Source organism: Populus nigra, chromosome 14 (genome assembly GCF_951802175.1).
Source record: "Populus nigra chromosome 14, ddPopNigr1.1, whole genome shotgun sequence".
Lineage (NCBI taxonomy): Eukaryota > Viridiplantae > Streptophyta > Magnoliopsida > Malpighiales > Salicaceae > Populus > Populus nigra.
In genome coordinates, this window is record NC_084865.1 from 791,534 (window position 1) to 804,634 (window position 13,101).

General features: G+C 33.2%; 1 protein-coding gene across 1 annotated transcript; it reads left to right on the forward strand.

Moving 5' to 3' along the window:
• Nucleotides 1-5,232: 5,232 nt before the first annotated feature.
• Nucleotides 5,233-5,958, forward strand: LOC133672791 (homeobox-leucine zipper protein ATHB-52-like). Its single transcript, XM_062093321.1, has one exon. The coding sequence runs from the start codon at nucleotides 5,283-5,285 to the stop codon at nucleotides 5,820-5,822; it is 540 nt and encodes a 179-aa protein (XP_061949305.1). The 5' UTR covers nucleotides 5,233-5,282; the 3' UTR covers nucleotides 5,823-5,958.
• Nucleotides 5,959-13,101: the final 7,143 nt, after the last annotated feature.

Consider the following 13,101-nt stretch of genomic DNA (forward strand, 5'->3'; position numbering starts at 1 on the left):
AGTTTAAATTTCACAATTTTATTTTACCTAATTAAATTAATAAAACTAAGTATAATAATGGTGGATAATACATGCAAATTTCAAATTTAAAAGATTTTCATTTCATTTAAAAAGGCACATTGAAGAGTAATATGAAATCATTTTTATTAAAACTTTACCGCTAGTAGTTTAAATTAATTTTTGAGTTCAGATATTCTTTAACTTTTTTTTTTAGGATAAGTCTTTTGTATAGAGCATAAACATTTTTTTCTTGGGGCTTTTTAGATCAAGCAAATCTACACCAAAACCAAGTTCAATGAGCACGTGTAACATCTTCAACATAGTTAACTCGGCATAAGCTCTGGTTAGTCGTCAGAACTTGTAAAATATAATTTTGATTTAACTATCACAAATAAAATAAATTCATAGTAAGGTAGTGAAAACCAAGTTGAACCTAAAAGAAATTTCGTTTAATCTTTTTACAATTTACTGAAATAAAAAAGAAAAGGGGATTTGGATAAAAAAATTAAAAAAACAAAATTCTAATAATAATAATAATAAATTGACATGTCGTTAATTCAGTTTAAGAGTCCACACATTCATTTCTATAAATCTGTTGATCATCAAAGTAAAATAAATATTCTTTCATGCTAAGCAAATAAATTTAATATCCCTTAAAGCTGAGAAAAATCGATGAGATTATGAGAAAATTAATTACACGAAACTCTCTAATCAATTTCTTACCATCAAACGAATTTAACAATGAAAGCAATTCTCATTCACTCGACAATAGTCTTAGGAGTTAAGTCTGTGAATTTATTCTAAGCAAACGTTCAAAAACTTGACAATTTAACTTAATTTATTCTTCTTTAATAAATCAAGATAAGAGTTGCAGCAATTAAATTAATTTTTTTGCTTGTTACTCTAGACTCTAACAACAATTACAAATTGAAAAAAACTAGAAAGCATACCTATCATCTCAAAACAATTCAATAAACTTGATTAACAATCAATAACATAATTTTGAAGAAGAAAAAAAATAAATACTTGAATCTGAAAGAATTACAATGATAATGTTACTTCTCACAACTTGCTAATGGAGATGATGTGTATTCCTCCTGAACCGAAATTAGAAATTAGTTCATAATTGTTAGAAAATTAACAAAAACAGAGAAGAAAAGAATGTTGTAAAGCTCCTATTTTAGTTGTGTTCTATTTTATTTATTCTTTTATTTAGCTGCCAAATTTCTTTAGAATTCTTAGGCTAATTAGAAGTTTTTATGCTACTTAACTCCTTATTTTTTTATTTAGTCCTTAAGGCTGGTTAAATCCGTCATAATTTGTGTTGAAAATGGATTCTGCTGTTGTCACAATTTTGCTATAATTCTAACTCTGCTGCAACTTAGACATTGTTTTTTACTTGCTTTCTTGCAATATGCAACCATCTCATCCATATTCTTTCATTCATGGCATGTTAGAAGCTTGATTGCACCTTTTTTGGATCTTAAAACTCATTGTTTCTATGTTAGATTCTCAACCATAGTGTGATGCTCGAAACTGTTAGTTTTCTTATCTGATCATGAGACCAATCTTGTCCTTCAGATTGTGTCTGAATTTTCACTTTCAAAATGATCTTATCTGACCTGAAATTCTTCATAAAAGTTGTGTTCCTATATGTGTAGATGATTTTGAGCTTTTGAATCACATGATTTCAATGTTTGAGGCTCAAGATATGCTCGATTAAATCTGTAGTGCGAAAGCAAAGAATCTTACTGCAAAGAGGATTTTGGTCTAATTTTATAGATTTGATTAGAGATTCAAATGAACTCGGATTTTTGCTGATAATATCTTCCTCAAAAGCTTGATATGTGTACTTTAACTTTTATCTATCCCACGTTTACATTTTGAAATTAAAACTCGGTAAAAAACCTATTACAAGAAATAAGGTCTGAAACATGAAACACATAAATTCTTATTTTTTAATAATTAATTCACAAAGTTTCCTAGACATGCCAAACTCATAATTAATAATAACTTTCAATAAGCTCTCATAAGCTGAAAATATATTAAAAAGCATAGTGTAAATATAATAAAAACATATGCATATTTTACTATTATTAATCCCCTGAACCAGCCTTTCAATCTTCACCGTCTTCGTTAGACTTGAAATCAGAATTCTCAACTTCTGCTGTGCATTTTTGCAGGGCGATGGTGCTCTTGGATCTTTTTGGTTCTCTGGCTATTGCTTCAGCAATATCTATATCCTGTACAGAATCCGATCCCACATTCAGAACTTCTTGCCTAGAACGTTTCCCACAAGCAATGGTTTTCTTCTCAGAACTCAACGGAGTTTCATCTGAATGGTCAGGAGAAAACTCCACCTGAGGCAAAATTAGCTTTCTCTGCTGCAGCTCTACCTGTAAAGAAGGCCCATTTCCCATTATGTTTGCCACTTGCATTGAGCTAAATACATTTCATTTTCAATGACTCTACCTCTTGATCTCTCTCTTTAACCATAGCTTCTAGTAAAGCAACTCTTGTTATAGCATCAACTTCTGATGCACGCAACCTGTCGACTTCACTGGTAAGATCCACCTTTTGTCTCTCCAAGACTTCAATCTGCTTTTGTGCATTTTAAATCTGGACAAGTCATTCTATTGCGAACTGAGAAGCATCCCTCTTTGCAATTTCAGCAGCCAGCTCTTCTAAATGTGCTGTTTCAACAAACTTATTTGCCACCTTAACTTCCTCTTCCGAGACTTTACACCTTTCATGTGCTTCCTCCAACCTTTTTAACTCAGTGAGGTACTTCTGCTTCAATTGGGTTCTGTCCTGTATCAGTATCTCAGCCTTCCTCTCCAATGCTCGAGCTGCAGATTTGACAGATTCCTACTTATAAGCCACGTCCTTGACTTTAATCCTCAGAGCTGATGATTCCAAATCATATCTCCATCTCTTCTTGAGCAGCCTGCATAAGCAGATGAAGCATCCAAAATACATGTGAAAAGACATAAAACTGTTTTCTGCAAGCTTCTTGAAATTAAAAGCTACTATATGATAGTAATCAGCAAATTACAGAAGGTTATGCACACAGACCTTCAAGTCCAAATTCAAAGTGCCTGATTTATGCTCTCATGCTAAGCCTTAGCATTTTCCTATTCTTAGGACAAGTGTCTGTAATCCTTGGCTTCTTCTCTCTTTCGTCTTCTGTAGTTTTACAGGATGCTAGTTGTGTGTGAATATGAATTGGATTTAATGAAAAGTTAAGATCAGAGAGCAGATTGTTTCTGTTATGTAGTGCAAACAATTACAACACAGCTCGTATCCAATGAAAATTCATACACAGATAGCAAATATGTATAAAACTAGCAGCTACACACAGCTAGACTACTGTTTCTACAACCAAAGTATTATGATTTCTTCTCTTCTCTTCTTTTGTAGATTTTCTACGACGTCTAGGGTTTTTTCCTCAAGCCTTTTTCGTTCAGCACCTTTCTTGATTTTCCTTTCAATCCTAATTAATCTTGTTTCAGGCCACGTCATTAACCCGTTCTTCAACTCTTTTCCTTATTCCATGTCTCTTCATATTCTCGTTTCCATTCCAAGATTCCTGCTCTGCAGAATCCAGCATTCCAAGTGAACTAGAATAACTCCCCTCCAATGAGCAGCATTTCCTACCCAGATCAGTTATACAGCTCTTGTAATATTCAGAGACCTTATTCAAGTCATTTATAGCATCTTCATTAATTTTGGAATTCAGTTTTGAATTTCTCACTGGTTTCCAACTGCTCATGAAGCACTTGAATCTTCTTTTCAATCGAACAGCATTTCAAGGTAAGGCTTCATCAATCAGCTTCTTGGCATGATGGAGTGTAGGACCCTGCAAACTGGACACAACAACTCTAGATGTAAGCTGAGACACATGAAAATGTTCCGCAGGTGAATCATAGTTTAGAGAAATAGTTGGCATCTGCCAGAGCCTCAGAAAACTACATAGCTTATCAGCATGAAAAGGCATAATTAAGACCCTCGAGGCAGAAAACTAATATAGAGGTAGGACTCAAAGTTAAGAAAATCTTGAAGATATTATCTAGAATTATGTTATAGAAAAGATATTAGATTATACTAATCTTATCATTAAAAAAAGGATAATATAAAGATAAAAATTATTTTCCAGTTCATAATCAACATTAGCTTATTTTTCATATCCAAAAATAATTCATTTTCTTGGTGATTTTTTTCCCGAACTTATGTTGAACCGAAACTCAGGATAATAGGCTATAGGATGCAGAGACCCAGACTCTTTGGAAAGTTGGACAAGGTCACTGTGACTCACGGCTAGGACAACCCTTTGTTGGCTAGATAGTGGCTATTACTACATGGCATTTCCTCTTCTTTTTTGTAATAAAATGTAGAGAGCTGGCCATTAACCCTATAAAATAAGTTGGAGTGAAGAGATACTCTTAAGTCCAGACTCCTAATTTGTGATGAAGCTGTAGACAGAGCCCTCTATGTGTTGTCAAGTGAAACGGGATGTTTTGTCCCCATCACTTGTTCAAAGAAGCTGTTCCACGGACCATTGAAGGGATCATTTTCTAGAAATTGTAAGAAATATGAACTCATATCATACATGATGACTATTATTAAGTCTATCAGGATTTTATTAAATGCAGAGTTATTCAAGAAGAAAGTTTTGATAGATCAATACTAGCGAGGCTATCATAGACCAATCAAGAGAACAATCTCTTTGTCTAGCAGTTGCAGTCCCTATTGATCTGCTGAATAAAGAGATTGGATTTTTTTAAAATTATCACAGGAAATATAAATATTTAATAGAATAAATAATATAATTTACTCATCACATTTTTAAAATGCGATAACTATATTGTCATATATTTAAAAATAATAATACTTGATAAATATCATGTTTATGAAGTATAATGAAGTGAAGCGATCTTATTTCGCCAAAAAAAAAAACTTTACTCCCATGTAATTTTGCCAATTTTTTTTAAAATATTTTAACGCTAATCGCTAAAGAAAGTGATATTCTACTTTTTGAAAAACACCATTCCCCACAACAGCACAAGAGCAGGAGCAGCCATCTTTTTGGCCCATCAAACTTGACCCTCTGAGCAGAATGCCAATCAGAACTTGCACTCGTGGGACCAACTCCTTAAATGTACAAGAAGCACTGTCCCCAACCCCAAGAAGCCTATAAAAGGGACTCAGATTGTCCGTCCTATCCACATAGCCTCTTGTGACATAGCTTTCTTAAGCTACACTGTCCAGAAACACCTAAAGACATGAATTCCCATTTACACCACCAATCACAGAGCCATGGCAACCATGCTCTGAAACCCAGAAAGAAAAGGCTTGCTAGAGACCAACTTAGGCTCCTGGAAACAAGTTTCAATGCCAACCAGACGCTGAAAGCAGAACACAAGATCGAGCTTGCCAGCCAACTAGGACTGACATCAAGACAAGTTGAAATATGGTATCAAAATAGAAGAGCCAGAAACAAAAATAATGCCATTGAGCATGACTACAAGAATGTCCAGCTAGAGCTAGATAATGTAATGACAGAAAACACCAGGCTCGAGAAGCAAGTTAGCACGCTTAAATATGAGCTGAACAAGGTTCAGCAAATGATACTTTTTGGATCAACCACATCTGCTTCAGCTCTCGCTTCTGTTTCAGGATATAGCGATGAGCAGGCAAACTCAACCTCTCCAGGAAACATGATATGTAATTGGAGAGATGCTGGAAATGATGAAATCTTTCCTGTAGAAGAGCTATATACTTGTTTGACAGGCTCTGGCACTCAGTTATGGCCTCTTAGCTGAATCAGAGGATACTCAATCATGAAACAAATGATGACAGTAGAATTTAGAACTTCTGAAGTTCTTCCTGCTAAAATTAGGTTGTTTGTATTTCATGGTCAAGCCAAGAAATTTTATTCAATGTTGAAGCTTAAGACAAGTAGATTACCAGTAAGAAAATATGAATGGTACCACTAGCAAGTACAATTTGATTCCCAACCATGCAATTTTTACTCCAGTGACATGCCAAAAAGCAAACAAAGCAGAGAATTAAGCAAGAACACTTTATTTTTTTTCCTGAGGGATGCAGACTGGCAATTCGGATGAGACCAAGTCGGAATTTTGTAATTTTACAGAACTAAGAATGCAAGCACAAGATTTCAAACACATCACAGATTGCAGCGCAAGACAAAATCTTCAAGTTCAACTAAAAGCACAGGTTGAAGTACCTGTTTTCTTCAACTGATTATATATATATATATATATATATATATATATATATATATATATATATATATATGTATATATATATAAACACCTATTTCTTTCATGATTAGTGGCCGGGCTTATTACCTTCATGACAGGATTTGGGTATATTCATGCACTTCACATTCTGATGGCCTGGAATCTTGAATTGAAAAACTTGGCCAACTGGAGGTGTCCATAATGCCTAATTGTCTGAGTCAAATAGGGTCCCGCATGTTTAATTTCTTCCTTCAGCACTTGCATAGAGACATAACAAAGTCCAATCAGTTTGACATAAGTAGTGCACTTGCTTCAGGCTGCAGCAAGTTGTTCTGCAATTTGAGTAAGAAATTAAGTTACATTACCAATCAAAGGCAAGCTCGACAAACAAAAATCTGTAGCAAGATTCAGCTCAAGCAAGTCGTAAACTGACCTAAATAAGGCCAGTCCAACTCAAACTTCTAATAAGGTGTAGAGGAACACACAAGTATCGAACAAAAATAACTAGAAAAAATTACTCAGAATTCTAAATTTGAAGAAGTAGAGGCCCACTTCCGAGGAAGAAAAAGATTACAGATGACAAACACTCACTCCTATTTCGTGTTATTATTCATTGAAAGTTAAAAAGTGACCAGAGCATGAACCCTGAACTAAAAAACAACATATCCCAATCATCAGACAAGAAGGGGACTTGACAAGACTCGTTGAAAACGTCAGGTTAATGCTAAATTATCCTATTCCACCACTAAATAATTTATACAAGCAGAAATCACAGATCAACTAGCAATGACCATCAATAAGCGACGCAGAGAAAATATTGTAACAGCTTTTGGCATTATGTGCAGACACACAATTCTCCTGTTATATTAGAAGCTCAAGATTTCAAGGTGCTGCGTGTTGTTCAGGAAAAGGATCATACCAGACCAAAGGCAAGAACCCTTAGCAGAAAGCAACACATATCCTGATTCCCAGACACGAAAGGATCTTGAAAAGACTGGTTGATATCACCTACTGTAGTACTGAATGATAAAATACAAGCAAGAATCTCAAATTAATTAGCAAAGACCATCCATAAAACACTACCAATCAAATAATATAATCTGGTCTATAGTGGTGGGCGTTACTTGTGGGAACACAATTCTCGTGTTAGATTAGAAGTTCAAGCTTTCAAGATATTGCTAGCTCAAGTAGCAAAACAATCGCCAATATGAAGAATGCAATACTAATAATAGTCAGATAAGTCTACTAGGTTTTCACGTGAAGAAAAAAAATACTCTGAATTATTCTAACATTCCCAACGATGAACACAGATCGTCCATTTGGGTTGTTCATCATTTACAACATTTTCTTGCATTAAATAGACTGTGGGGCAGAAGATGTCATCTTGCTATTAATGCTCCTAATTCTCCATAAATTAAATTTGTCTTAGTTGTGCTTCTAGAGTGCCAAGTCTGAAATCCTAACTTTCAAGACCAAAGAACCCACCAGGTACATTCTAATCAATCCAGAACACATGGAGTGAACATCCTGTACAGTAACGAAAGAATCTGATGCTAACTGCGAACTGCAAATTCACATGACAGGCATGCTTGCTCATGCACAAGCACACAAACAGGTATATGCATATGTGCGTGAGCATCTGCACGTACAAGGTTGTCGAAATGACCTTTAAGAGTTTTACCCCAGCCAGGGAATTAATAAATCATTCTTTCCCTCTTAGATCAAGCTTGAACTATAACAAGCTTATATTCACCACTTGAGAGTTGTTTATCCCGACCCCAGAATCGATAACTCATTGTTTCCAACTTAGAGCAAGTTAATCCACAAAAGCAACATGCTTTAACACACAAATCGTCTACAATAAACACAACTTCTTACACCTCCATAAACCAACAATCCAAACACAAAACATTTACAGCCTCAATAAAAAATACCGAAACTTTTAATTCAAGAAACAAATAAGTTCACGTATTACAGCCCTACTTTCAAGTTTCAAGCCACCAAAAAATCAAACCCAATAATTGATGTTATATGAAATAGGCCAAAAGGAAAGTAACAATTTAATCCTTTTCCATCATGAAAGAGGGACGAAGTCAAACTAAAAACTAAGCAATAAAATTCTAAAAGCACAAAACATTTTACACGTCCCAAGAACTAAACAGTCTGAAAATCGTTGCGAAGCAGGATTAAATCATACTGGTCCTCAATACTAAACTAAAGCAAACATGAGGGTAAAAACTCAAGCATTATATGGATGCATGTTCTTGATTCCTATTCTCTTTGAAAAAAAGAAAAGAAAAGAAAAGAAAAGAAAAGAATAGAACAGTTAAACACTGAGCTGTAGATGGTCTGTCTATAGAGAACCAAAAGTCCCTCTTGACATCAGGAATTGACTAAATACAATGCTCCATTATGAATGGGAGAAATAGAGAGAGATGGATACAAATATGAGTAATAAAGAGGTAGGGGCCACCAGTGACACATGAAATCTCAAATTTCACGTGGCTGCAGTGCTTCTCCCAAGAGCAAGAGGCAGCACCCCTCAAGATTTAAGAATAAAAGCAGTAAAGTAACAACTAGTGTTTCAAAGGGTCTGCCACCAATTAATAAGTACCGAACCCGATCACGAGAGAACTTTGAAGATGAAGAGATAGGCTGTTAGTCTCATTGTTTTTTCTCTTTAAACTTACAGCACCTATTTTGCGTCATAATTCTGCTGCTTAGGCACTAACTTTTAAATTTCTTTGCTATGCAGCCAAAACACTCCAAAGAGAGATGAGAAAAACAATTAGTAAAATCGCTTCAGATGGAGCAACTGAACCTCCGACTTCCTAAACTATTGGTAAACAATATGTAAATGTGCTTAGAGATCAAACATATTTTTGAAGAATGGTCCACTTGAATACTTGCCAAATCACAGAACGTTCAAATAAAGAACTTCAGCACAATAATCCTCCCCAGACATTAGACTCAGATCTAGGGGTAGGCTCTCCTCAACATTCTGGTCTAGTAGTTGACTAAGAGTGCAACGCTCCCTTGGAAAGTTTTAGTATTCATTTCCCCTGCAAACTGATCTATAGGGTGCGGTGCTACCCTCGTACAATCATGCAATTATTAGTACACCTCACTTCGCTTTACACAATGATCTGTGGCGGGGAAACTAATCAATAATTGTCCGAACCTAAATATTGTCAGAAAAAAGAGAGATCGAAGGCTGAATCTCCCAAGTATTAAGAAACCGGATTGATAGATGATCCACTGTCTCCCAGCTCTCTTTCACATATAAATCCATAAATACAAAAAATGTGAGCTTTATAATTTTTCAATCCTCCAATTGACATACCAACAATAATATGGAGGCTATTCTATCCCAACACATCCAAGATTACACAAAAGTATCAAAACATTTAGTCCAAGAAACAAACTTTACAAAGTAGCTATATAGAGTTTCAAGCCTCAAATTAGAATGCAACAAAGTAACTCCAAAAATCCTCAATTTCTCCGCTCACCATTACTGAGTTCATACCCATTTCAACATATAAAAGTCACACTCAAACCATAAACACAAAAATCTACTCAAGAGAGTAGATTACATGATCCAACCCGGCTTACAATCCCAATCCCTCCCTGGAAGCCTCCACTAAACGCCTAGATTACATGATCCAGTTCCTCGACCGAAAACTCTCCAATAACAACAGTAATTATAACTCTACCAACAACAAAAGTGTTTCCACAGACACAAAACTCCGGCTTTACCAGAATTCATTGGCAATAATATTTTGATTGAAAGCAAAATAGAACATGAACAACAACCAAAATCCAGCTTCTGCTGCGGTGTTAGGAGCAAAGTGTCATTATCTTTTTGGCAGTGCAACATGTGCTTACGGAGTATGTTCTATTGGGCTGCGTGAAGGTTTTTTTTTTTTTTTTTCATTCCCCAGATAATTACACCTGAACTTTTAAAAAATAATTATATTTTCCGGTTTGTAATCTTATTAATTTTGGTTCTCATTATTTTAATTACTGTTTATTTGATTTTTAAATCTTTTTAGAGTTTGGATTTTTTTCAATTTTGTCCCTGGACATTTTATTACATTTGTTTTTTTAATTCATTTTTAGTCCTTATTCTTTTGATTGTTATATTCTTATTCTTTTCTTGATTTATCTTTTTTTTTCAATTTTGTCCCTCAAGATTTAATTTCATTTGGTTTTCTATCTGGTTTTGATCTTTGTTCTTTCAATAACTTTTTTTTAATCATTTTCTTAGTTTTTTTTTGTTTTACAATTTAGCCCCCAGTTATCTTTTTTTATTTTTTTATACCATATTTAATCCACATTGTTTTAGTTTTAAATTGTTTTATGGTTGAGTATTTTACTTTGTTATTTTTTTATGGTTGCCTTCCAGCAAGACAGTCCTTTTTTAAAATTAATTTTTTTAAAAAAAATTCATCATTTGCCATTTAGTTATTAAGACCTTAACTTCATTGTTTGTTGCTCTTTTTTTTGTTGTTGAATTAATAGTTCATGTAATTTTTTTTTAAATTTTTTTTTGGGTTTTCCCGAGTGCGTGTTAATTAAGTTAACTAAGGTTAGCTTGCATGTTCTCACTCTCACTCAATATTTTTTATTTAACTTTGGTTTTTTTTACCAGGTCCTTTTGAAAGTCTAATTTTATTTTTATCTCAATCTCATGTTGTAAATGACAGGTTAGTCGAGTTAACTCAGGTTGTCTTGATTTGTTTTTCTTATTTTTTTTTATGATTTTAATTTTTTTTTAATTTCATCATTTTACATAAAATTATTTGCTTTTAAGCTTTGTCATTTTTTGCTTCTCTTTCTGCTTCGTTATTTCGAGAGCGGAGTGTCAAGCTAACTCATATTTTTTTTCCTTTATTTTTTATGATCTTTTTTTTCTTTTCAATTTCATCATTTCATAATAAATTATTAACTCTTGAACTTTGTCATTTTTTTACTTTTCTTTATGTTTGGTTATTTTAAGAGCGGGTTGGTTCAGGGTTTTTGTAACCTTTTTTTTTAATTGAACATTGGTTTTTTTTACTAGGTCATCCTTTTGATATTTTTTTTTATCCCAATCTTATATCATGGGTTGTTAGCTTGTCAAGTTACCCTGAGTTGACTTGGGTTTTCTTCTTTGCTGTTATATTTTTTGATGTTTTTTTTTCATCTTTGACATTAAGCCTTGAACTTTTCATTTTTTTTTTGCGGGTTCTTTCGATCTCATATCCCGGGTTGCAGTTTTAGTTAATTTAACCCGGGTTGTTTTGAACTATTGTCATCTAAACATCCTTTTTTAGTGTTGAAAAAAGTTTAGCCCGGCCCACGACGAAGCGCGAAGCAGTTATCTAGTTTGATCTAATTAAAAAAATTGGGTTCATTCGTTGACTTGGTCAAAACTCAAGTGTCAAACTGTTATTTTTTTTATTTATTTCTTTCAAAATAATATCATTTTACTTAAAAAATAATAACTAAAATCAACTCTCTTGATTCATAATTCAAGTCATGTCTCGGATTGATTTCAGATTAGGTTTTATAACTATAGCTTAAGGTTAAGGCGGTTGGTTGTTCTTGTTGGGTTTTTGGGAGTGGTTGATTGGCTTTGGGCTTAGAGTTGATAGGGGTTCGAAAACTGTAGTTGGTCTTCGGCTATGTAAAGTGTCATGAACAAGATTGGATTATGCTATTAGTACAAGAATTTGAGTTGTCTAGCCCAATTGCCTTATATTTAGTTGCCCGCTTGGAACAATATTTCTTAAAAATAATTTGTTTTATTTAAAATTAATAATAAAAATATTATTTTAATAAATTATTCTAAAATTATATTTATTTTTATATTTTTATTTTATCTCTCTATCTAAACGGTTTATTTGTGTATGTATATCAATTTGATCGAGATTCATGTGAAAAAAAAAAAAATTCCTCATGGCGCGCGGAAGTACATAGCTACAGGGTGGATGAGAATTATTTTTATTTTGTCTAATTACACTAATAATTATAAACTTTTAACAGAAGAATAAAATTTAGACAAGAAGAACGTTTAAGAAATTCAACAATAACCTTAATTTCCCTTTTGAGATTGAATATATCGACAGTGTTTTTCTTTTCTGTTTCCTTACATTAATTGAGGTAAGAGATAGATCGATCGATCCCAGGTAATGAAAAATATGTTATAATTAGTCTTAGCATTACATACAAAAATTGAGGTTGCTTATAGAAACATTTGTATATTTTTTTTAACAATAGTATTGGAAATGTATACAATATTAATCACCGGGTACAGTACCTTTGGTTCCAAGAGAATTTGGAACCTATAAAATAAAAAAAAATTAAAATCAATGCTTGAAATCATAATAATTAAATCCATTTTGATTTATGGCTCGAGTCATGAATTAAACATGTTAAATTGAATTAACTAAAATAAAATTATTTTAATTTTTAATTAAAACAAAATAACATAGTCATAAATAAATATGTTAAATTAACCATATAAATTTTGAATTGTTTTTTTAGACACTCGGGTTAAGTCTATCAAGTTCTTACTCCACCAGCTAGGGCATGAAATAAAATAATATTTGTGCTTGAAAAGCAAAATATAAAACTGTTTGTAATTCAAACAGACAAGATCTACATTTTTTTTTTCTCCGTATCTAGAAAAAAATAAAAAATGTCAGAGAGGTGGGGCAAAATTATTGTCAGCATATATGAAGACTATTATTTTCTCCATACAAATTTTCTTGCTTGCTACATAACAAGCCAGAAATCAAACCTTATCTCATATGGTCCACTGCAAGTCTTTTTTTTTTTTTTTGCCTGGCTAGAA

Excerpts from the sequence above, each read along its gene's own strand:
- LOC133672791 (XM_062093321.1), top strand. The coding sequence starts at position 5,283 with ATGAATTCCCATTTACACCACCAATCACAGAGCCATGGCAACCATGCT.